Here is a 26,697-nt window from a genome sequence, read left to right as displayed (position 1 = left end):
AATCTTACCCCAAAGTACCTTCCTCTAATGACATTTTGTAGTTTGGTTTCTACAATATGTTTGAAAAACTTATTTAAAATTTCAGGACATGAAATTTAGAGAAGACTTGAGATATCTGTGTGTTTGTAGTGTGGATCCTCCAGGCTGTACTGATATTGATGATGCATTACATTGCAGAGAACTGGAAAATGGAAATCTAGAGGTATTTTGTTCCATTATTTTCTTATCTACGGGCGATTTATTTGTCGTCATCCCCCCCCCCCCCCCCCCTTTTCCTTAAACAACAGTGTAATGGCAGAAGGAACTGAAATGGGATTTCTCTAATGTGCAGCGCTAGAAAATGTTTTTGTCTTCACCAGTTGCAGTAATGGAGCCACTGATATCAGCACATTAAAATGAAATGTGACTGGGTGGACAAGGAGGATTTTTAAAAATATTTCTTGAGATTAAGTTTCACTTTTCCAAGAAAGTCACAAAAAAGATTTGTTGGGTTTTTTTTTAATTTTGAAATGGGTGTGCGATATGCAATGTCACTCAGCATTTAGGGAAAATGCTGCGAGAGGGCTTGTCTACACTGGCACTTCACAGCGCTGCAACTTTCTCACTCGGGTGTGAAAAAATACGCCCCTGAGTACTGTAAATTTCAGCTCTGTAAAGTGCCAGCGTAGATAGTGCACCAGCGGCTCCCAGCGCTGGTAACTATTCCCCTTGTGGAGGTGCCATGACTGCACAGCCATATAAAGCGCTGCTGCGGCGGTGCTTTAATGTTGCTAGTGAAGACATGCCCTTAGATTGCTTCAGCCAGTCTCTTAGGCCTGGTCTACACTAGAAAATTAAGTCGGTTTAACTGTCAGTCGGGTGTGAAAAATCCATTATCTCTGAATGGCGTTGTTTAGCTGACCTAAATCCTCATGCACACAGCGCTCGGTCGACAGAAAAATTCTTGCGTCAACCTAGCTACCACCTCTCAGGGAGGTGGATTGCTTACTCTGACGAGAGAACACCTCCTGTCAGCATAGGAAGTGTCTACACTTAAAACGCTATAGCAATGCAGCTACAACAACGCATCTGTGCCACTGTGGCATTTCAAGTGGAGACAAGTCCTTAAAGTGGTTGCTCGGAGAAGACATTTCTAGGCTGTAAAACATATTTAACTATAATCCCCAGTTCTCACTCATAATTTTCCCAATAATCCTGCTCTTGGCTTGAAATCTTCCAAGTGTGCTGTCTGCCCAAAGATCTTATATCTGCGGCTTCCTTTTTTTTTTTTTTTTGGACACATTTGTGTTTGGCTATTCTTTAAGTTATGCACAGATGGAATAACTAGTTAATGGAAATTTGACATACTTAGCATGAAATTAAGTCTCACTGAGGTCTGGGACTAGGTGTGAAAAACATTGGTTTTCAGTTACTGAAGATATGACCATTTGATATTAGTTGTTTTGCACATGCATTTTAATACTTCCAATGTGTAGTAGTAGGCCCTGATCCTGCACGCATTCAGAATCCCACAGGTGGACTCCTATGAGGTGATTTGTGCCCTTTGTAGTCTCCAGTGCTGATCCCTTTGTAGGGAGAGGGTCATAATACAGATGCATGTACATATGTGTATAGCTTTCCATGTTATCTGAGACTGTGCTTATATCCAGGTAGCACAGGTTCACTAGTGAACTCTGGTGTCTATTTAAAAAAAGAAGTAAAAATGGAATATTAATACTAGTTAACATTAATGTTGAGAAACCAAGCCTGTAGTTCAGGAAATTTGAAAAGTTAATTTTTACCACAATGTTGTGCATGCATTGTATTTGCTATTCCCATTTTCCATGTGTTATATTCAAACCAGTAGCCCAGTCTAGGAGTCTAAGGGATTTTTACAAAGGTTGGGAAGGTGGGGGTTGTTTGGGTTTTTTTAAGTTACTTGTAAACACCTTTTTGCACCTCACAACTCGTTGTATTGTGTGTTTTGATATATATTAGCTTGTGACAATAATAGCACATAACACCAAAATTGTAGGGCTAGCAAACATGGAGGAAGACAAACCCAAATTGCAGTTTCACTTGGAGAGAGATTAGAGCAGTGGAGGCTGCAAGCAACAAGGAGAGTTACCATCCCAAAAAATGTAAAGTCTGTCACCTGGGCAATAGATGTGCACCCCTATCTTGTATCTACTGTAAACATCACTTTAAAGTGAAATTAAATTAAGGTTACTTGTTCATGTAATCAGTCACAGTAGTTGCTGCAGGGAAACGGGATTGTGAGGAGAGATGAAAACACAGACAGTCTTTCACATTGTGAATCTCTGCTTAAGATAATACAAGAACCACTGCTTCAATCCATAAAATGCATACAGTGTGATATGCTGAAAACCATGTTTTTATTTCTTTCAAAGGTTGGTGTACATATTGCAGACGTCAGCCATTTTATTCGACCAGGAAATGCTTTGGACCAAGAGTCAGCAAAAAGAGGGACAACTGTATATCTATGTGAAAAAGTAAATGCTCTTTTCATAGAGCTTTCTTGTTTTGGTGGAATGTTGTTGCTAACATTTTATTTGGAGGAGACGGAGACATATCATTATCTCCAAGCTGAACAAAAGGGAGGTCTTTAGACTGTACTTAATTTGGATAATGTGTTAAAGTAAACATACATTGTATCAGGAGTCAGCCAATAGAGCAGGACTGTAGATCATTCTAAAGGTTCTCTCTGAATCACAATAAGAAATACATCACTTTAGAAGTATGTTGCATATACTGTATGTCCCAAGTAGCAGGATTAAGAGCGGAGTTCTACATACTTCTGACTCTGGAGTATTAAACTCATTGTAATTTGCAGATCACTGTCAAAGATCAGAGTTGTAGTTCCTTCACTTACTGGTCATCAGCCAGAGTAGAGCTGACACAGTAATTGGTAGTTACAGTAGAACAATTGGCACAAGTACAGAATCCTAAAGTAAATACAGTGATGTGGCATTCATAGGCAACAAGATAGTCAAAGCTGTGGAGTCTGCTCAATTTAATATAGTAACATCTGATTGGCTTTTCTCATTGCAGAATCTCTTGTAGCCTAGAAAGGCTCCATCACACAGATGTCTGTGCCCGATTCAGCTCCATTTGTTTTGTCTAACTCGCAGCAGTATATTTCCTATGGACCACCATTTCTTTTCTATAATAGCTACTGTAGAAAGAGCTGTTACAAAAACTGACACCTGTTAGATCCCACTCAGAAGGAATAAGCTTCTTCTGAAGTTGTGTATTCCTTTTTCTTATAAATCTGAAAACCTATTTTATATTTTTCATGATGAGATTAATGTCTGCTGGAAGAGCCATTTAATAAAAGCTTAGAACTAATATTTTCTTGCTGTTAAATATTTTATTGTCCTATGATTTGGGATGGAAAGAAGTCTCTAACTAATTTAGGTAAAACTGTATGTATTGCTAAATAGTTTGTTTATCCCTTGTTTTACAGAGGATTGATATGGTTCCAGAGTTGCTTAGCTCCAATTTATGCTCCTTGAGATCTAACGTGGACAGGTATTTGTACCTAATCTATATTTAGATCTTGTCCAAGTAGCTCCAGATGTTTTTTCCATGTTTTTAACTTCGGTTGATTCTTTTTTTTTTTTAGGTTTGCATTTTCATGTATATGGGAAATGAACCACAATGCTGAAATTTTAAAAACCAGATTTACCAAGAGTGTTATTAATTCCAAGGTTAGTTCTGTGTATTAAAATATTATTTTAATGCTTATAAAAACAACCTGGAAAAACTGTACTGGAAACTGAATGTCCTAAGGATCCAGAGACTCAATATATAGGAGTTTTTCCTTCTTTTCATTACTCCTTTTGTTTTTTCTACATTTTTATTTCATTTTATAATTAGAAAATGACTTTTTAAATAAAGTCAAAATAAATGCCTCGCCCGAATCAACATGTTAAGGCAATTAAACAAGAGGTTACATTTCTCTTCCTATACTTTTTGGCCTGATATTTAAATATGTTTATGAAAATATAATGGGCCTGATTTTCAGATGTGTCAAGCACCCATAACTTCTTGTACAATCAAGGGGAGCTGCAAGTGCCCAGCAAATCTGAAAATCAGGTCTAACGTATGTCTCTGAGACACAAAAAGTACAGTGTAAAAGCCAAATTTTGTACATCTGTATATGTGTTTTCTGTTGTGTTAGTCTCAGAACACTTGAGGATGACGAGGTAAATTCAGTGTCGAGTGGTAGTCTTTGGGATTATGATTTCCTTGTTTGTGCTGGTTTTCAGCATACTTTGACAATGAACTATGGCTTGTATTTACAACAAAGGGAAGAACATTTTGCTGTTCAGTACTCAGTTGTTTGTGGTATTGTCACGTTGTTTGTTTTTCTTTTCAAGGCATCCCTTACATACGCGGAGGCACAGATGAGAATTGATTCCTCAAGCATGAAAGATGATATTACTACTAGTTTGCGTGGACTAAATAAATTAGCAAAAATTCTGAAGAAGAGAAGAATTGATAATGGGTAAATTTGTTCAAATTGGTTTTAATGTCATGGTCTCATCTGTTTAGTTGTTTTAAATCTGTCCAACTGTATCATGCCGCTTGGTGTTAGTCTGCACTAGCCAATATAACATTTCGAAGATCAGTGTTAGATTGCCATTATAAAATAATATAGACTATGTATAAGGTAGTTATTTTAAGTTCTCCAACTATACTTAACCTTTTAATTTTCTTTTGTAAGTTTGTGATAGATATTTGTAACAAGGTTTGCATAGCAAGCCAATTATATTTTTAAAGCCTAGCCACTTTACAAAACTTACTGTTTAGACTTGTTTTTGGGTTAAAAGAGTGCCAGAAAGTTTCTATAGTGCGAGAGGAAAGACCATTTAGGGAATTGAGGTTCTAACTAAAACTGAAACAACCTGAGCTGTAGCAGAACTTCTAGGTATCATTTGAAATACTGTACTGTAGAAGAAACATATAAAGAAGGGTTTTTGTTTCCAGCTTTCATCTCTTACAATATTCAGTCATCTCAAGTAGGTGCGTATTTAGGAACGTTAACTTTTCTTTATCTCTGCAAGAGGAAGTAGAAAATTATATCTCCTAAAAGTACAAACACAGGATATGTGTATACTTCAAGCTGAGGGTGTAATTCCCAGTTTGAGGAGACCTACTTGTGGTAGCTTGCCACAGTAGGAGGGGTAGCTTCCCCAAGTATGTACTAGCATCTCTGATGAGCACACACTTGGGGCTGCTAACCCCTTCCACTGCTGTAGCTACATCCTATCTTTAGCACACTAGCGTGAGTATGTCTGCTTAAATTGGAAATCACGCCCCTAGATTGAAGTGTAGACATACCCATAGAAGTGCAGTAACATTTTGGTTTGGGAAGTCAGGGACTGATCCTCAGAGATGGCAAGCACCGCTAACTCCTGTTAATAGAAATAATTTGCACTTGCTTGACTTATATCACTGTCAAGCAGTATAATTGTTCAGACTACTTAAACTGAGCCTTCCAGTACTTTTTGCTGTAATACATGATTATTTTGTTCTGTTTATTGTCTTTCAGGGCTTTAACACTTTCCTCACCCGAAGTTCGTTTCCATATAGATAGTGAAACTCATGATCCTATTGATTTGCAGACCAAAGAGCTTAAGTAGGTGTTATGGGTTTCTGGTGGGAGGAGTTATTTTGTTTATTGAATAGTGCATTTGTAGAGTCCACTTACATTTGGTCAGTTAATCCTAGATGGACTATGATTTCTATGAATTTCCTAATAAGTCTATGAAGTATGTAAATCAGGGAAGGTCCATAGTAATATTTCAAATTGAGATCTTACTTTTTATGAGCATAGACCAAAATGTTCAAATCCTGGGTGCCTAACGTTAGTGTTAATGTCAGGCTCAACATGCCCTCTCAATCTCCTGTGGGGCTACCTGACAGTTGATGAACATAGATAAGAGCTCAGTTCACCAGCTGAAAGGCAGAGGAAGTACAGCTGAAAGGCAGCGAGCAGGGGAATGAGAGGGTAGAGTATAGCTTCCATCCTGCTTGCTGCACGTACAGGAAGCAAATGGAGAATCCCTTTCCCAGAAGCCTGGGGATGAGGATGAGGCAGAGGGATCCCAACCAGCTCCCTCCTGGTGATGAGGACAAACACTGCCTGTTGGAAACACTGGACCTGAAGTTTGGGGGCCAAGGGAGGACAGCATCGGTGGGGCACACTGGGAGACAGAGAACTGGGCAGACACACAGCATTTATATACATGCACAGTGATCCCGAGATACTTTATGTTAATATAGGACATAGTGCTACTGAGGGACTTTCAGGAAGAGAGGAACTAAGCTTATCTGTGTAGCCAGCTCCTTTAAGCCCAGCCCAACTTTTAAGTCAAAATTTTTTTGACTCCATTAGATCCTCTCTCAACTTTATCTGGCATATGTGCAAATGAGTTCTTTTATGTATAGTGTGCTTTAATATTAGAACAATTATACTAGACTATTTAAGAAAATGTGAAGTGGCTTATCCCGCGATTTCCCTTCTGAATAAGTGCTGAATCAACTAATGCCATTTGATCTGATTTACAGACTTTTATTGTGATTTTGTCCCCATTCTTCCCCCCAGATAAATTGTAGGATTGATTTAGTGTAACTTTTTGCTTCTGTCTCTACCTCCTTTTTGGACCTGTGTAAATATATAGGTTTGTCTTTACATATTTTAAAATTTTGTCTACTTATGTTTGTATAAATGTTTTAAATTGCCAGTTTACTAGGCTCAGTTTTAGAATCTTGTCAAAGGTAGTAAAAAGACTTCTTTATTGAGTGCTTAAGCAAATCAAAAATTGGATATTCTTCTAACAGTGCAAAATGTTTCCTGTTGACAGAGAAACTAATTCCATGGTTGAAGAGTTTATGTTGCTTGCCAATATCTCCGTAGCAAAAAAAATTCATGAGGAATTCTCAGAATATGCCTTGCTCCGGAAACACCCGGCTCCTCCTCCATCAAATTATGACATCCTTGTGAAGGCAGCAAAGTCCAAGGCAAGTTTTAACATTTTAGAATAAAGTAATTCTAAATAAAGGGCTATTCTTTGCTGTTCTGCTGTGTAGACCTCTCTCTCTAATGGGCCACTTAAATTCCATTTCTACCCATTGCATTTCTACCCATTATTTTGTGTATTGTGTTCCGTTTTGTTTTTAAATCCAACTTGGCCCTGCACCATTTAGTCTATGCTTTGAGAAACTCCACCAACCCATTTGTCAAATACCTGTTTTTGAATGAAGGAAACAATACAACCTTAAATCTTTTATATCTTGTGGAAGGCTGTTTTTCCCCTCTCTAGTCTAAGAGCTTTCTTTTTAAGGTAATTGTGTTGGCTTCTAGATCATTTATGCTGGTTAATGTATTTTGCATTTATTTAAAGGGAGGGTCAGTGACCTGTAGTTAATGGGTTCTGAAAACAAATATTGCTGTTGGAATCTAGAAATAAGCATAGTATTTCAGACATGACCAATCAATGGTTTAACATAAACTAAGGTGGAAATAAATGCCAACACAACTAACCTTAAAGTTACATATTCTTGTATAACGCTTAGATCAGAGGGATGAGTTTAAGGTTGGAATTAACTAAAAGTTGTTTTGCCTTTCATTAAAGGGAAGTTGAACTTCAATCTTTTTCTGTCTGTCTATCTTAAGTACATCTTTGTGCCCCTTTTGAGTTGAACTTCTTAAAAAAGTTATTACTTTCTAGAGGCTGTGCACAATTCCTTTCAGCTTTGCTTTCTTTTCCACTATTATTCTCGTGCATGGAGCAGGGTGTTATGATGCAAGTTCTGCCCCTGACTTGGCATCTTGGATAAGTCACTCCTTAGCTGTAACATTGGGATGATGATTTTTGTGTCTCTAATCTGAAAAGTGACTGTCAAAATACCATTTTTCCCAATGGATTTGGTCCCTGTGTGTATTGAGAGTCCTGTTTATCTAGTATAGTAGCTAAAATTTTACACTACTGGTTGCCTGGTAAAACCGGTAGTGCAATGGAAAAATGAGTTGGAATTTGTAAGGCCTTGTATCATCAACACTCATGTTTACAAAGATCCAGTTACAGCATCACCACTGAGGACATAATTTGACCTGGAGAATCTTTACTAGTGGTGGTGATGTTTCAGAAGGAAAGCTGGTTGAATTTGGATAGCTGGTTGAATTTGTAGAGTTGGCACTTGAAGAAACTTTAACTTTAAAACTGAGCAGACTGATCTTTCTCCTGTTTTTTTCTTTTCTTTTTTTTTCTGCATCTCAGCTTCAATCCATTGCTGAATGAAGAAATGAAAAATCAAAGTGCAGCCCAAAGAACTCATACAATTATTCATTTTAGCAAAGTCATTTCCTCCACCCTCCCTCTGCTACCCTGCTAATTAGATCTGACATTTTGCTGAATTTTTAGAATATTGGCTTTTAGCTCTTTGCTGCTGGCCCATCAAAGTCCATGTGCAGAACTGTACTGTTCTTTAAGGTACTGACATCCTATCAGATTGTCAGCACTTCTAAGGTGATTTATCAGATATGACAGAAGTTCTTAAACTCGGGGAAGGGGTTGGGGGAATGTGTTCTGGGTGTGTGAGAGAAGCTCTAGGAAAAAAGAAAACTTACTGTACAGATTCAGAGGTGGGCAGCCAGAGAGCGGCAGCTGCTGGTTGGGTAGCCAGCTCTGAAGGCAGCGCTGCGTCTGCAGCAGGGGAGAAGTAGGGATGTCAATACCATACTATGTCACCCTTCAGAGCTGGGCGCCCGGCCAGCAGCCGCTGCTCTCTGCTCTGCCTTCAGAGCTGGGTGACCAGAGAGCAGAGTCTGCTGGCCGGGGCCTGGGGGGTGGCGTAAACTACTACAGACACAAGGAAGGGGGGCATGATCAAATAACTTCTGAGAACCACTGAGATACAGTATGTGGGGCAGCATGTACCTGATAAGTTTGGAAGTGCTGAGATGGTGTAGTTAATTTCCTACATATGGCTTTGAAAATTTTTAAGGATTTGACAATAATATAACTCTAGCCTTCTTTCTTACAGAATTTGGAAATTAAGACTGATTCAGCAAAGGCTCTAGCTGACACTTTAGACAAAGCTGAATCTCCTGATTTCCCGTATCTAAATACACTGTTGCGAATCTTGGCCACTCGCTGCATGATGCAAGCTGTCTACTTTTGCTCTGGAATGGATAATGATTTTCATCACTATGGCTTAGCATCACCTATTTATACACATTTTACTTCACCCATCAGAAGGTAATTTACTTTATGGAACTTTCAAAGGAAAGAAGAGAGTGATGAATGCATTAAAACTACTTTACATACTGCATCGTGCCTCATAATTAACAAAATTTCATGATAGTTCTTTTGATTTATATTTGAAAAGGATGACTTGTGCAGTGCTCCTGTCATCCTGGTCTGACTCCTGTGTTCCTAGTTTGCTGTAACTCTTTCCCATGACATCAGGCTCAGTATTCTGATTTCAGTCATACATTCCATAAAATAGGTCTGTTTCTGTATTTTAAGTGGAAAGCAGTACATCCTTAATGTATAATTGCATAAAAGCACATTTTTTGGATCCATTTAGGATGAGACATTCCAAACAGAACCTACAGCAGAATCTAGCTAATCGTTACCATGTAGGAGCTCTGCTGCAGAATTTGGGTGTAAAATAATATTTTAGGGGGGATTAATTTACATATATAAAATGTAGCCTTAATTTAACATTAACTTAGTAAATGACATTTCATCTGTACGTTGCACAGGGAAGCAAGTATCTTTTGGGGGAGGAGTTAGCTCAGTGGTTTGAGCATTGGCCTGCTAAACCTAGGGTTATGAGTTCAATCCTTGAGGGGGCCATTTAGGGATTTGGGGAAAAAATTGGGTATTGATCCTGCTTTGAGCAGGGGGTTGGAGTAGATGACCTCCTGAGGTCCCTTCCAACCCTGATATTCTATGAAGTAATTTACTATTGGCTTGAGTGAGAATGTGATTTGGAAACCAAGTGTGCATGTAAAGGGTAATTCCAATGTATATGTTTTAAAATAGGGCTTATTTTTATGGTTTCCCTGATACACAGGTGGATCTAAGTTTTATGGAAACTACCTGTGCTTATCATTACTCCCTAGATGTATCTTTAAGGCAAATGTGTTGTATATGGATAATTGAAATTCCTGTGGAATACATATGTATAACTGTCAGTAAATTGTAGAGCTGTTAACAGTCCAAGGATAATGTCAGTAGCCAAAATGGATTTTTTTTTTTTGAGTTAAGCAAAAGTTATTGTTCTGCCATAGTTTCATACATAATCAAGTTCAGCGATGCTCTGAAAATGGTTAAAAATTGCATTGGCATTCCACGCTGAATCAATCGTTGGATATTTAAATTTGCTCAGTTGACAAGGGAAAAAACTATGGCTCAACTGCCAGTGTGCAAACTCCCCCTTGAATTTGAAAGTCTAACTGTGTTTCTGGTTTACGCATCATTAATGATAAAAAGTCTGCAGGTGGAACATAGTAAGGAATTCTGTTGATGTTGTAGAAATCAGAAAGTAATTCAGTTACTCTTACATCACTGTGCTGGCTCTGTGGCAGATTTTTTTGTCACTAAAATAAACAAATATAATCTTGAATTCACACAGGGAACAGTTCTGTTCAGTAAAGTGATGTCTCTTTTATAGAGTTGATTATTGGCCTTCACCGCGTGCTACCATAATACCAGTTAAAGTCCCTTCTCTGGGATAAGGTTTTTTTTTTTTTTAAAAAAATTGAGTAATTTCATTCATACAAATAAAATGAGATTCAGAAACTTCCAAAAAATGAGTACATTCTGATATGTGGGCTCAGCCTTCTGTTAGTGATTTTATCTCATCTGTGCAGGTACGCTGATATAATAGTACATCGACTATTGGCAGTGGCTATACAGGCAGACAGTACTTATCCAGAACTTACAGATAAACATAAACTAGCAGACCTGTGTAAAAATCTCAACTACAGACATAAAATGGCTCAGTATGCACAAAGAGCATCAGTTGCGTTCCATACCCAGGTAAGTAGTTTTGAGATGGGGTCATGCTTTTCAAACTGTAGGAAAGAGTGAACTTTTGTAATAAGAGTTACATCTGTGTAGGTAATATACGATATTGCCCTGCACAGTATACCAAAATAAGTCAAGTCTGAAGCATGTAAGGAATGGTTAAAGTTTTCAGCATTAGAGTGCTGCTTCTAAAGGACATCTTAATTTTACCTGGGATAATAGATAAGGTATCTGCAGGACTCCCTTGTACTACTTTTGTTTTTTAAAAAGACCATATATACTACAAACTACTGTAACGTGTTTTTCTTTTAAAGCTTATAAATAATGCATTTTAAATTTAAAATACCTTGACATTGAACCCAGGATTATCTGAATCCCACTACAGCAGCTAAATAGCAAAATGTTGTGAACTATAGCCAGATAGAATCATAGAATATCAGGGTTGGAAGGGACCTTAGGAGGTCATCTAATCCAACCCCCTGCTCAAAGCAGGACCAATCCCCAACTAAATCATCCCAGCCAGGGCTTTCTCAAGCCTGACCTTAAAAACTTCTAAGGAAGGAGATTCCACCACCTCCCTAGGTAATGCATTCCAGTGTTTCACCACCCTCCTAGTGAAAAAGTTTTTCCTAATATCCAACCTAAACCTCCCCCACTGCAACTTGAGACCATTACTCCTTGTTCTGTCTGTGTCATCTGCTACCACTGAGAACAGTCTAGATCCATCCTCTTTGGAACCCCCTTTCAGGTAGTTGAAAGCAACTATCAAATCCCCCGTCATTCTTCTCTTCCACAGACTAAACAATCCCAGTTCCCTCAGTCTCTCCTCATAAGTCGTGTGTTCCAGTCCCCTAATCATTTTTGTTGCCCTCTGCTGGAAGTTTTCCAGTTTTTCCACATCCTTCTTGTAGTGTGGGGCCCAAAACTAGACACAGTACTCCAGATGAGGCCTCACCAATGTCGAATAGAGGAGAACGATCACGTCCCTCGATCTGCTGGCAATGCCCCTACTTATACATCCCAAAATGTCATTGGCCTTCTTGGCTACAAGGGCACACTGTTGACTCATATCCAGCTTCTCGTCCACTGTAACCCCTAGGTCCTTTTCTGCAGAACTGTTGCCTAGCCCTTTGGTCCTTAGGCTGTAGCGGTGCATGGGATTCTTCCATCCTAAGTGCAGGACTCTGCACTTGTCCTTGTTGAACCTCATCAGATTTCTTTTGGCCCAATCCTCTAATTTGTCTAGGGCCCTCTGTATCGTATCCTATCCCTACCCTCCAGCATATCTACCTCTCCTCCCAGTTTAGTGTCATCTGCAAAGTTGCTGAGGGTGCAATCCATACCATCCTTCAGATCATTTATGAAGATATTGAACAAAACCAGCCCCGGGACCGACCCTTGGGGCACTCCACTTGATACCAGCTGCCAATTAGATATGGAGCCATTGATCACTACCCATTGAGCCCAACTATCTAGCCAGCTTTCTATGCACCTTTTAGTTCATTCATCCAGCCCATACTTGTTTAACTTGCTGGCAAGAATACGGTGGGAGACCATGTCAAAAGCTTTCCTAAAGTCAAGGAGCAACATGTCCACCGCTTTCCCCTCATCCACAGAGCCAGTTATCTCGTTACAGAAGGCAATTAGATTAGTCAGGTATGACTTGCCCTTGGTGAATCCATGCTGACTGTTCCTGGTCACTTTCCTCTCCTCTAAGTGCTTCAGAATTAATTCCTTGAGGACCTGCTCCATGATTTTTCCAGGGACTGAGGTGAGGCTGGCTAGCCTGTAGTTCCCCGGATCCTCCTTCTTCCCTTTTTTAAAGATGGGGCACTACATTAGCCTTTTTCCAGTCGTCTGGGACCTCCCCCGATCGCCTTGAGTTTTCAAAGATAATGGCCAATGGCTCTGCAATCACATCTGCCAACTCCTTTAGCACTCTCAGATGCAGCGCATCCGGCCCTATGGACTTGAGCTCTTCCAGCTTTTCTAAATAGTCCCAAACCACTTCTTTCTCCACAGAGGGCTGGTCACCTCCTCCCCATGCTGTGCTGCCCAGTGCAGCAGTCTGGGAGCTGACCTTGTTCATGAAGACAGAGGGAAAAAAAGCATTGAGTACATTAGTTTTTTCCACATCCTCTGTTACTAGGTTGCCTCCCTCATTCAGTAAGGGGCCCACACTTTCCTTGGCTTTCTTCTTATTCCTAACATACCTGAAGAAACCCTTCTTGTTACTCTTAACGTCTCTTGCTAGCTGCAACTCCAGATGTGATTTGGCCTTCCTGATTTCACTCCTGCATGCCCGAGCAATATTTTTATATTCATCCCTGGTCATTTGTCCAATCTTCCACTTCTTGTAAGCTTCTTTTTTGTGTTTAAGATCAGCAAGGATTTCACTGTTAAGCCAAACTGGTCGCCTGCCATATTTACTATTCTTTCTACACATCAGGATGGTTTGTCCCTGTAACCTCAATAAGGATTCTTTAAAATACAGATACGTTAATACACTAATTACAATGTCTGAATGAATAGTATGAACATGCTTTACTTGTGATTGTTTGATAATTGTCTTCATAACAAGCCATTATAATATCAGTTTTTAGCCAATCTTTTCATTGCCTAAACATTTGTTTTTATTCTCATGATTCATCTCTCTCACAGTTGTTCTTCAAAAACAAAGGAGTAGTGAATGAGGAGGCGTATATTTTATTTGTAAGAAAGAATGCAATTGTGGTTCTAATTCCCAAATATGGTTTAGAAGGAACAGTCTTCTTTGAAGAAAAAGACAAACCAAAGCCAAATATCAATTACAATGATGAGGTACAATATTTAAGGGGATTTTATTCTTATTTTGGCTTTTCATTTGATAATGGGGCACAATGTCTAAAATCAGTATTCTAGTGGTTAGATGCAGGGAATGGCATAATATATTGTATCCTTGAAGTTATAAACTAATCTATAGTAACAGCAATTCATCTTCATGCTCCTTGTGTGAAAGTTTTTAAATACAGAAGTTCTGAAGGAGAACAGCATTCATTCATTCTTAATGAAATCCAGCTACAGCATAATTATTTTGAACTCTTTTTTTTTTTTATATATATATTTTTTTTTTAATTTAGTTGATACTTTGGACAGTCAGTGTTCTCTCTTAACTGGCATTTTTAGGCTTGTCGTTAAGAAACATTAAAACTACAGGGAAACTTTTTGATGCGTGTAATTTGTATGAGCATTAGGAGTTGTGAATGATGCCTGTTATAAACTGGGAAAATACATAGCAAAATACATAGTTGGTAGCAAAAATAAGAGATATAAGATGTTGGGGATGAATTGTAAGCCTCAAGTATTCAGATATAAAGTTCCATGTTGGGGGAAAAAAACTGTTAAATATATTGACACATTCCAGGTACCCTCGCTTACAGTAGAGAAAACAACATTTTATACGTTTGACAAGGTTAAAGTAAACATCATGTTAGATGCTTCCAACATCCAACACCAGAAAATTCGTATGGCGCTGGTAGAACCCAAGGTAAGGCACAGGCTTTACAGTGCAAAGCAATATATCATTCAGTTGTCTTAAAACTATTGTATAGTAAACTTCATATTTAACTTTTAAAAAACCATTATTTCTATTTATTAGGAGATTGCAGTAACACAAATCACATCTGCTTTTAACAAAAACAAATCTGACTTCAGTGACAGTGTTTTTAAAAAAACAAAACAAAACCCAAAGTGGCTTCTACATGCTGTGGGAGTCATATATTTTTAAAATGTAAATATTTAAGAAGATGGGGTTCTAAAGTAAATTTCACTTCCACAAAGCACCTTTTCCCACCAGTGGAAATTCCACTTGTGGATCAGAAGTAATATATGATTTGAAATTCAAAGCTCCAGCTCACAGACCATAAACTTGTAATTGACTCTCTAAAAGAGATGCAGTTAACATGCCTGTTGACATTAGTTTGAGGGTCTTTTCCCAGGTAGAGAAATATATTACTACGTAAATACAATGTTAATTTAAAATTCTATGGGCAAAATGATACATTTACCTCATGCAACTATTGGTTTACTAAGAATCATAAACTTGATAAAGAAATGGCTGTTCCTTTTCACAGCAACTTCTGTATATGCCCAGCTATCTTTGCCTAGAATAAATTTTGTAAGTATTGCACAACTATAAGCTAGTACTAACAGTTAGCATCAAGACTATGGATCTTCGCCTCTTCCCCTCTGCATCAAAGACACCTGTATTATACCTCTTTGTATCTCAGGCTAGCTGACAAATTTTACATGATGACAGGAGCTCTGAAACCACCAGTAAGGGATTCTGTATTTACATTCAGCTATTTACAATTTTTAGAGATTTAAGTAATAGTAGACAAATGTGAATTAAAAACAATATAGTAAATGTTAATTGGAGTCTTTTTCCATTTCTGAGTATATAATCATTTATGTTTTGGATTATTTTAGGAAAATGTTGAATCTGTTTCTAAAATATTAGATTATCCTGATCTTTGAACTCTGCCAATACAAGAATTTATTTATAATTACTTTTATATCTAGTCTTTGTCCTTGCTCTTAATAATTTCTACCTCACTTTGCATTGTGATTGCTGTAGCAACATCATGACATTTTATATGGCGGCTTAAACTTTATCTTGATACCTACTGTCAGAGATGCGTTTCAGAGTAGCAGCTGTGTTAGTCTTTATTCGCAAAAAGAAAAAAGAGTACTAGTGGCACCTTAGAGACTAACCAATTTATTTGAGCATAAGCTTTTGTGAGCTACAGCTCACTTCATCGGATTCATAGGATGAAGTGAGCTGTAGCTCACGAAAGCTTATGCTCAAACAAATTGGTTAGTCTCTAAGGTGCCACAAGTACCCCTTTTCTTTTTGTCAGAGATACTTATTTCACTGAAATGTCAGATGTGCTTTACATACATACCTGCATGTAACTTTTGTTGTTTGTTTTAGAGTCATCTCCTCTCCCGTTATTAATATTTTTGACAAGAAAACAAAAACTAAATGTTTGCTTTAACCTTTTTTGTATATTTTTTTTTCTCCCTTTTTGATAGATACTGGGAAGTGATGTTCCAAATCAGACTACAGAGCTGAGCACTAACAGTGAACCAGAGAAAAAGAAGAAGAAGCTGAAAAAATAGCTGCATTCAAGCACCTAATAAATCAAGTTTACCTATTTTGTATTTTGAATGTGAAGACGGAAATTTGTAAATTGAGATTTCATACAACTTTTAAATTTACTTGTAAATTTTTTTGAATAATTTTAAAACTGTTTACATTTTTATTTCATCTCTTGCGTACCCAAGTGTTTGTAATAGTTTTTAAAACAAATATTTTGATGTTTTCATCTTACAGGTGAAAATAAATACTCATGTAAAATGAAAGAACGTTCCCAGCAGCAGTTCATTATTGTACCAGAAGTGGGAAATCAAAGGACAGAAACTTGTAGCGATTTGATAAAGTAAATTATTGTACTGTACAGAAATTTTCATTTGTTTTCTTAATCACCTGGTCCTGTGAATATTACTTCTGATATTTCTGATCACGTTAGAGTATTGGTACAGCTCCCCTCAGGAGGAGTCTGTAGAAGTACAGGGTCTAAATTATGCTGTTACAGTTACACCCATGCAACAATGTTACACTTCAAATTGAAATGTTTTTACTGTCCAGGAACAGGAGAGGATTGAAAAGTTCTTTAAACAAAGTTTAGTGGTATTTTTGGAAAATCCCTACTTTCCAGATCAGGAGTTCCCCGATTAGTATGGCCAAAAAGGTTGAAAAAAATAACTGTAAAATTGGTGAGTTGCTAGGACCCAGCAGCAGCCTAGGCACAAGGGAGGAGGAAATATTCTCTTCTGCCTTCTCCTGCCGTGTACTAACACTAATCCGTGTCCCCTTCCTCCCCTACTTCCGAGCACAAAGGGCTAAAAGGGCAGTTAGGTGTTGCAACACCGAACTCCTAGCCTGTCACCCAGTGGAATCCTTAGTCCCAAGTTAGACACTCAGGCTCCCCGTGTATTGTATGGAAAGAGTTAAATGCCTAAGAAAGGGGTTCACAGGAGCCATCAAGATGAGCAGGGAGCCACCTAAGCTAGTCAGTAAGAAGTGCTGAGGCAAAAGGTAGGGTCTCAGACCCATTCTTCAAAGGCAGTTATACACCTTACTCTGTGCTGCGGCAAGGTACCTCCCTCTAGAATTCTCAACCATGAACCTTCTTTGGACTGCTAGGCCTAAGATAGCCAATAGGAAATGCTGAAGAGAGGGGTTGGCCTAATCCTCACCCCTCAGAGATAACTAGGTCCCTATTTCTCATCAGGATTCATAGCGGTGAATCCTCTCCTGGAGTTAGGCACTTAAGTCACACCAGCAGTGTCCCCATTATAGCTAATAGCCCCTTTAGAGTCTGTCCTCTGCCTGTGTTAGAGCAAGGACTTGAATCTTCCATATCCCAGGCAGTACCCTAACTAGGGGTCCATAAAGTCACAACAACCCCAATGTGTGTTTAGTTATTTGTACAGGGAGGCATCTGTAATTGTTTGGTCATCCCTATACTTTGCACTGTTGCTTGTTGAAAGAGGCACAAACTGATCGATTGATCCCAACTTGGATCCTCTATTAACGGAGAGCCACAGGATAGAAGAGTTAGGTACCTCTCCCCTAGAGCCACTGACTCCTTGCAGAGTGGTTGGAATCAAGGACTTTCTTGTTTGCAGCAATCTAGAGTATTGCTGTTTGTTGTCATAACCTTTGATCCATAGCAATAAACTGGCCAACCTACCTTATGGCTCACACTTCAGGAATATTTGTTCCACTATTTACTAAATTATAAAAGGTCTCTCCCCCACCTCCAATATCAATTAGACATACCTGTGATGGCAAGAGGGCTGAAAGAAACTAACTTTAAAAAAGGAAAATAGTTTCCACAGTAACTGGTGTTGAAGACTTTTGAATGGATAAGTCAAGATTCCCCATTGTTTTCAATGGGCCATATGCCACTATAGGTCCTTTTTTGTCCCCTATTCCTCCCCCTTTTTGTATGTGTGAGTAGTATTTTTCCTACCCTGGCAACTCTGTAAGGGGATATACAACTTTTTTCAAACTAAATCTTTCTTTAGATTAACTTTCAATATCACCACAAATTTAGTCTTTCCAATTAGCCTACCAATCACACAGACCTCTGATATATGGGCAACTCCCCTCATCTTCAGTTCAGTGTTGCAGCACAGCTGGTGCTACCCATCCTCTTCTCCAGCTTAGTGCCCAGACTGCTGCCACAGTAGCAGCTAGTAGTAATGGAGTTGCTTTATTCCCAACTATTTCCTGGAGCAGCTTTACTTTTAATTTGTTTTTCATGATGCAGCAAGCAATTTATAATCTTTCTTCCTCTCCCTCCTGGTAAGTGGAAACATGGTGATCTCAGCCATCCAGCCCCATCATTGCAGTACTTCCCTTCTAGGAATCGTATGCCCTCGCTTACATAACATCAAAGTGCTTCCACAAACAACAGGGCACTTCAAAGCAGTAGTGTGTACATAAGGCCAGTTAGGCTTCAGAGGGTAAAATAATGCTCTACCTGTGCACAGGCAGCCATTGTGCCAACCCATGGGTTTGAGTGTCAGAGGAGCATCTTAGGACAACTCTTGCCCCAAGAAGCTGCAACTCCTATGTAGAAAAGCCCAATCAGGAACATCTGAGAAGTTCAGGGTGGGTCTAAGCCAGATAAGAGCCATCCAGCTAGCTTAGCGGTAAATCCCAAAAAAGGTCCATGTGCAAAGGAAAAACTCAAAGTATCTACAGTCCCTCTCAGCTATTAAAGTGTGTCCTCAAAACCTTGGGGAAAGAACCAGGATTTGTACACAGTCCCCCTTCTGCCCACAACCAGAAGAATAGAGTGAGACATAACTAGAAGGCAAAAGGTTCAGCAAAAAGGGCCAAGAAATCACAGCTGCACAAGCCAACTGATTCAGGCTCTGAACAGGCAAGGTGGAAAAACAAACACTCTTCCTCCCCCTCCCCCAGAAAACTTGATACTATGTGCCCCTAAATGGCATTTATCCTATAGATTCCCTCAGGGGACTCATTAGATAAGAAGCCTAAGGGCAAATCCTTACATGAGACAGCAATTGTATTGCACCCTTCCAGTGATGATGCAATCCTGACCAGGGAAAGCATAGAAGCAGGAAAGCACTTAGATACTCTAGGACAGCATTTCTCAAACTGGGGTCTGTGGACCCCCAAGGGTACTCCAGGTGGGTCCGTGAGCCCTGTTGATCAACTCCTACCCCTCCCTCCCAGTGCCTCCTGCATGCCAAACAGGAGATTTTAGGTACTAAAAGTCCAGCACGGCAGTGGGGCTAAGGCAGGCTTCCTATCTGCCCTGGCTCTGCACCACTCCCAGAAGTGACCAGCACATCCCTGCAGCCCCAATCCACAGCTCCCATTGGCCGGGAACTGTGGCCAATGGAAGCAGCAGGGGTGGTACCTGTAGGCAGGGGCAGCATGTGGGCATCCCCTCAACTCCCTGTCTAGAAGCCACTGCCAGACACATAGGTTGGTCACTTTTGGGAGCCACCTGAGGTAAGCGTTGCCCAGGCGGAGCCTGCACCCCTCACCCGAACCCCCTGCCCAGTCCAGAGCCTGCACCCAAACTCTTGCACCACAACCCTCTGCCCCAGCTTGGTGAAAGTGAGTAGGAGTGGGGGAGAGTGAGCAACAGAGGATGCGGGAATGGAGTGAGCTGGGGCATGGTCTCAGAGAAGGGGCAGGGTAAGGGCTGAACAGGGGAGCTTGGGCGGTCCCCAAAATTTTTTAAATCAAAATGGGGGTCCTTGGGTTGCTAAAGATTGAGAACCGCTGCTCTAGGATGCAAGAGCCCAAAAATGCCATCACAGAAGTACAAAAAGGTGGCTGCTAGGGTAGTATCATTAGCAAAAGGATACAATAATCCCATTGGAAAGGATATTTTTGTGAAGGAAAATCCAACTGGCGGAAAAGCAGAGCAGCCCTGGCCACTAGCTGCTTTGCAAGAGCTACAACTGTGATGACTAGACCATCTAAAGACTCTGGATGACAAGAGCCAGTCTGAGTGCAAGTCTACCCTTAAGAAAATAACACTAGCAACACCTTTCATCGCAGATGCCTCAAAGGATGCAAAGAAATTCTCGGCCAGGGCCGTGAGTGCACTAGCCAGGTACCACACCTGGTTACATGCCTGTACTGGGAATGCCCACTCCAAAACAAATCCTGAACTTATCCAAATTCCTAGACTCCTGGTTGGAGAAAAATTGGATAAGAGGGGCAGACATCATATCCAAACTGAGGCAATCCCTCCCATCTCTACACAGTGCCCAGTGAAAGGACTACAAGCCCAACAAGAGGTTGTCTATTGTCATCACAGAAGTACCTCAGGAAAGACAGCATGTATATCAGAGGAAAACCCTGGGGCCAGGGAGCAAAACCTGTTTTGGCAGCAATACCTTTAAGAGCTCACTATGACAACAAAAGACTGCCTCCAGCCCAATTTTAATCTAGGAGGCACAATTTTCCATTTCTCAGAAGAATGGGATTGCTTGAGCATGTACAAGTGGGTAAAAGTAGGAAGCAGTTTTGGTTACTCCCCCAAACTAAGGGCCTTACCCCAACCCTGCTTCATCCAATCACGGATACCAAGAACCCTATCGAACACTAGCCCAGGCTGAATGAGATCTCTTACATTCCGGACATAGGACTAATATAATCGGTACCCTCAGAAGAAAGGTTCTTAGGACTATAATGGCCTTCATATCCAGAAGCACACTGTGGCAGAGGACTTCAAATTGATGAACACATGGATGAAGATGAGATGCCCTATGGAGACCCTAGTCTTGACAGTAACATACTGGTACCAAGAGGATTTCCTCACCTCAGCAGACCTAGCAGATGCTTATCTACATATCCCCATATGTCCATGTCACAGTCATTTGAGTTGTGTATGGCACAGCTCACGATAGGTACAAAACACTGCCATTTGGCCTTCCATCAGCCTCCAGTGTTTCCTAAGATGCTCTTTCAGTGCCACAGCTCTTACACTGAGATTGCTTCAAGCAGATGGGTTTGTGATAAACAGCAGGGAAAGGTCATTGACCCCTTCCACAAAGATAGCTCGCCTGATAGTGGATGTAGACACATATGTGGCCAAAATCTATCCCACACTGAACAGATTTTAAAAAAATCCAGAACCAGGTCTTCATGCTCACGAGGAACCAAAGACAATCTACAGCCCAGCGTCTGCAGCTAAGACTTCCGGTTTCACAGGCAAGATTCCACATCAGGTGTTTCCAGAAGTTTCTGTTGAAGGTATGGAACCACTTATCAGAATGCATGCAACACTGGGCACTGGTTCCAAACCAGGGACAGAATCCCCCAAATGGTGGAGAGTCCTAGTGAACATCCACAGGCATCTTCCTGATCCACGGACCTTCAGGTACTTGCAACAGATGCCCACCTAAAATGTTCTATTCTAAATAGGCTTATATACCACACCGACTGAAGAATGTGTGCTTTCCAAAAGTGCCTAGCATCAGCCTAACACCAGTCATGTGTTTGTTCTCTCATCTTCTTCCCTAGGGAGAAGTGTGTGCAGTGGAGTATCTTGTTTCCTGTTTTACAGGGACAAACACACCGCTATATGTTTGTTAGAAAAAGCAGAGTCAAAGAAATGAGCCTTGCAATGGCGCAGAAGGTGGTTAGGTTTGTGACTGTCCTTGGCTCCTGGAGGAGTTCATTCCAATCTTGTTCTGGCCTCCATGAAAGTCTCCATCGCCTGAACAAACGAGCTTTACCCTTATTGTAAAGTTCCATTTTGCCAAAGGAAGAAAGTTGGTGATCCTGGGGTTCATTGCAGATCTTTATGCAATCTGGACCATAGGCCCAGATCACTGAGCTCACTGAAGATCAGGACCAAGGATATTAAACAGGACTAGAGCAGTGTTCCCTCTAATTTTTTCCATCCATGTGTGGAATGAATTTTGTTATGTGCACCATACCAAGGTAATGTGCAGATGTGAGCCACCAGTAGACACCAAAAACCTAAATATGGTTTTAGAAAGTTACCATAGGGATAATCATTCCAGTCAGGACAGGTTGGACATTTTAGAACTCACTACTCAAAGAATTAAATTTAAGCGTAAGAGAGAAATAAAAATTATGAAATGCATAGACCAGTCCAAAAGCTCAAACAGCACACTTTAAAAGAAGTATCAACTGTACAAGTATGTGTTGGGAGGTGAGTGTGAAAGAGAGAGAGAGAGTGTGAAAGAGAGACAGAGATGTGTGTTGCCACTATAAGTATGCTGCCCTTTTAAGTAGATCAGCAAGTTCAGAAACAGCAGCACCTGCCAGCAAGCGCCCTCTGTCCTGAGCCCTGTCGTGTTCCCTACCCCCCCACTCTGTGGAGATGGAGTACAGGGGGTAGGGGACACCCTGACATCAGTACCTCTCTCCTCTGCTCTGCACAGGAAGCTGGAGGCTCCCGGGAGCAACTCTAAGGCAGACAGCAGGAGCAGTGTGGCAATAGGTGGAGGGACACCTGACCTGCGTGGCATTTGATAGCCTGCTGGGCAGCCGCAGAGCTTACAGGGAACTTAGCCAGAGGGTGAACTGATCCTTGTCGTATGGGGGAGTATATCTGGAATACAGAACAGCATAGGAAATGTATTGCTTTGTAGACAGGAATGAAACCATCAGTCTCTTGGAGCTCAGAGCAACAAAGCTATCCCTCTGCAGGTTCCAGAGCCACCTCAAAGGCAACCACATGCAACTCAAACTGGACACCATCACAACAATGGTGTATCTCAAAACCAAGAAGGAACTTGAAACTCAACCCTACATTGGGAAGCAATAACAGTAATGAAATGGGTGGAGGAGAATCCAGTTTCTGTAAGAGCAATACACAAAGGGAGAACCACAGCAGAAGGCAGATTAGCTCAGCAGATGTGCAGCCAAAATTCAAAATGGTGTCTGAGGCAGGTAGTCCTCAACATGATCTCAGAGAAATTTGGTATTTTAGCTGTCAGTCTGCATCACAAAGACAGAATGGTGCCAAAATACTTCATTAGGGAAGAAGATCCAAGGTCAGTAGATATGGATACTCTTGTACATAGGTGGAAAAAGGGCTGCTTTCCCACGACTTCCACTTCTAAGGAAGGTAGCTCAGGAGATAAGGCAAGAGGAAGCAATGGTAATAGTTCTAGTTCTACATTGCACAAGGAGACCAGAAGGCTTATTAAAGATTGGTGTGACTGCAACTCTAGCCACTCTTTCCTAAGTGGATCTACCGCTGGTCCTAACAGCCCTAACCAACCAACCCCTTGAACAGCTGTTACGCCATTCTTTCAAAACCTGCTTCTTGGTCACTAACATGTCTGCTAGATGAGTAAATTAGCAGCCCTATCCATGCAGGAACCATACGGTGTATTCCACAAGAACATGGTTCTAAGGGGTCCAGACTCTTTTACCAAGAGTTTAATCCTCTTTCTGTGCTTTGGAGAAAGTGATCTTCCCATCATTCTTTCCAAGTCCACAGCATCCTACTGAAAAAACTGTAGCGTAATCTGGATTTATGTAGCGCACTAAAGATCTGCCTCGAGCAAAGATCTGCCTCAGCAAGATCAGGTTCATCCGTGTTTGTGTCCTTTCACCCGAAGTATCAAGATCTTTGGGCATCCAAACTAACACTGGCCAGATAGATTAAGTTATGCATTGTAGAGGTGCATACAACATAGGCCTGAGATTTACTTTCTATTCAGGCACTTATTTTCAACAAAAGATTTCTCAGTTTCAGTCTATTCTTTATCCTTCCTGGCTTAATGTTTACTGCTCACTACTTCCCATAGAACACAAAATTATATGGAACAATGGGCTGCAGAAGGCACATAGGGCACATGTGCACTTCAAGTGGAGTAGCTGTAGGGATACTACTCATTGTATGAGAAATTTCTTATCCAGTAGTTTCATTTCTGCTAGCAGCATCTCCCACAATTCTACCCTCCTTTGTATGACATTTAATTTGTCTACAGGTTGTGGGCTAGTTAGACTACTGAACATAGTTCACCGGCTGGCATTAAGGTTATCACTCATTATATTTAAATTTCTACACAGCTTTGGAATGAATCTTCGGGCAGCAAGCCAGAGATGTGAGCATGGCCAGCAGAAGGCTATGCTGTAACACTGAACTACCTCCAGAACCCCAGAAAGGAGGGGAATATCCCATACAAATCACAGAATTGTGGGAGATGCGGTTAGCAGAAAGGAAGTTATCCCCGTAAGAAATTTGTCTTTCCATACCCATTGAAGACAGGAACAAGTAAAGGCAGCTGAATACCCAATAGTATCCAAGAGTTAGTGAAGGATAATGCTGCATATTTGCAAACATTCTTGGAGACGGAAGGAAGAGAATTTGGAGGGGTGACAGTAAGTGGCATACACTTCTGCAGTAGGGAAGCAAACTTGTGAACACAAGTGCTAACAAAAAGGGATAAGCAGCAACAGGCAAGGAAAAGATGAAACGAGGAGCCTGCTGCTACTAAGCAAAGCTGCTGACTCATGGCATTGCTCAGATCAAATATTCTGAAAAGGCCAAGGGTTTTGCCACCTACTTAAGTCAACCTGTGGCTCTGGTCTACTCTTCTCTACTTATGATTCTTCCTTATGGCAAAAAAATATGGCTATTGCTTTATGCTTAAAAAAGCTGTTTCTTTCCCATACACAAAACCACTGCCACTTAGCACCAGTAGTTTTCCACATACTTGAAGTCATAAGTCACCTCCCTCTCTCCATTCTACTGCCTTAGTTCATTTTTTCAAAACTTCCTCATAAATTCAAATAGTCAGAGAATACTGAAAAGGGACCACTACCATTTGACTCAACTTGTGCACAGTCTGTTGTATTAGATAATTTATAACTAGCATTATACTCTTCAACACCATGACCTGTGCAGCTCATTGTAAGTTGAAGCATCAAAATTAGGGCTGTCGATTAATCACAGTTAACTCATGCAATTAACTCAAAAAATTAATCGCAATTAAAAAATTAATGACAATTAATCAGCACTATTAATAGAATACCAATTGAAATTTATTAAATATTTTTGGATGGGGGTTTTTTACGTTTCAAATATATTGATTTCAATTACAACACAAAGTGTTGTACAAAGTGTACAGTGCTCACTTTATATTTTTATTACAAATATTTGCACTGTAAAATGATAAATGAAATTTTTCAGTTCACCTCCTACAAGTACTGTAGTGCAATCTTTTTCTTGTGAAAGTGAAACTTACAAATGTAGATTTTTTTTTGTTACCTAACTGCACTCAAAAATTAAACAATATAAAACTTTAGAGCCTACAAGGCCACTCAGTCCTACTTCTTGTTCAGCCAATTGCTAAGACAAACAAGTTTGTTTACATTTAAGGGAGATAATGCTGCCCGCTTATTTAGAATGTTACCAGAAAGTGAGAACAGGTAGTTCACATGACACTTTTGTAGCCGGCATTGCAAATTATTTACCTACCAGATATGCTAAATATTCGTATGTGCCTTCATGCTTCAGCCACTATTCCAGAGGACATGCTTCCAGGCTGATGACACTCGTTAAAAAAAAAAAAAAAATGCATTAATTAAATTTATGACTGAGCTCCTTGGGGGAGAACTGTCTGTCTCCTCCTCTGTTTGCCCCCACTCTGCCATATATTTCATGTTACAGCAATCTTGTATGAGAACACTTTGTTCATTTTAAGAACACTTTTACTGCAGATTTGACAAAACGCAGAGAAGGTACCAACGTGAGATTTCTGAAGACAGCTACAGTACTCAACCCAAGGGTTTAAGAATCTGAAGTGCCTTCCAAAATCTGAGTGCAACGAGGTATGCAGCATACTTTCAGATATCTTGAAAGTACAACACTCTGATGCAGAAACTGCACAACCTGAACCACCAAAATGGAAAATCAACCTTCTGCTGGTGGCATCTGACTCAGATGATGAAAATGAACATGCGTCAGGCTGCAATACTCTGGATCGTTATCGAGCAGAACCAGTCATCAGCATGGACGCATGTCCTCTGGAATGGTGGTTGAAGCATGAAGAGACATATGAATCTTTAGCGCATCTGGCACATAAATATCTTCCACTGCTGGCTACAACAGTGCTATGCACGGCTGTTCTCATGTTTAGGTGACATTGTAAAGAAGCGGGCAGCATTATCTCCTGCAAATATAAACAAACTTGCTTGAGCAATTGTCTGAACTAGAAGTAGGACTTGAAGGGCCTAAAATTTTATATTGTTTTGGTTTTTAATAGTTTTTTTGTACATAACTCTACACTTGTAATTCAACTTCAATGATCGAGATTGCACTATAGTACTTGTATAAGGTAAATTGAAAAATACTATTCTTTTGTTTTTTACTGTGTAAATATCTGTAATAAAAATAAATATAAAGAGCACTGTACGCTTTGTAGTCTGTTGTAATTGAAATCAGTATATTTGAAAATGTAGAAAACATACAAAAATATTTAAATAAATTGTATTCTATTATTGTTTAACAGCACAATTAATCTTTTTAATCGCGCATTAATTGCAAGTTTTTTAATTGCG

At 40.0% G+C, this 26,697-nt stretch overlaps 2 protein-coding genes across 5 annotated transcripts in view; one reads left to right on the top strand and one right to left on the bottom strand.

The window, feature by feature from the left end:
- DIS3 (DIS3 exosome endoribonuclease and 3'-5' exoribonuclease) overlaps window positions 1-16,538 on the top strand; it is a 32,875-nt gene extending 16,337 nt beyond the window's left edge. For 3 of the 4 annotated variants that reach the window (XM_073346548.2, XM_073346540.2, XM_073346556.1), the window contains 12 exons: window positions 86-202; window positions 2,391-2,492; window positions 3,467-3,531; window positions 3,626-3,710; window positions 4,383-4,510; window positions 5,558-5,644; window positions 6,873-7,029; window positions 9,055-9,269; window positions 10,892-11,060; window positions 13,710-13,868; window positions 14,452-14,574; window positions 16,122-16,538. In XM_073346548.2, coding sequence (XP_073202649.1) covers window positions 86-202; window positions 2,391-2,492; window positions 3,467-3,531; window positions 3,626-3,710; window positions 4,383-4,510; window positions 5,558-5,644; window positions 6,873-7,029; window positions 9,055-9,269; window positions 10,892-11,060; window positions 13,710-13,868; window positions 14,452-14,574; window positions 16,122-16,208 — 1,494 coding nt within the window. In that variant the 3' untranslated portion in view covers window positions 16,209-16,538. Of the gene's footprint in view, window positions 1-85; window positions 203-2,390; window positions 2,493-3,466; window positions 3,532-3,625; window positions 3,711-4,382; window positions 4,511-5,557; window positions 5,645-6,872; window positions 7,030-9,054; window positions 9,270-10,891; window positions 11,061-13,709; window positions 13,869-14,451; window positions 14,575-16,121 lie in introns of those variants that run through there. The other variant, XM_073346564.2, reaches the window with a different exon arrangement.
- The window catches only part of BORA (BORA aurora kinase A activator), an 80,324-nt gene that overhangs the window by 6,163 nt on the left and 47,464 nt on the right, over window positions 1-26,697 (bottom strand). The window lies entirely within an intron of this gene.

Source organism: Lepidochelys kempii, chromosome 1 (genome assembly GCF_965140285.1).
Source record: "Lepidochelys kempii isolate rLepKem1 chromosome 1, rLepKem1.hap1, whole genome shotgun sequence".
NCBI lineage: Eukaryota > Metazoa > Chordata > Testudines > Cheloniidae > Lepidochelys > Lepidochelys kempii.
This window is presented reverse-complemented; position numbering and strand designations above follow the sequence as displayed.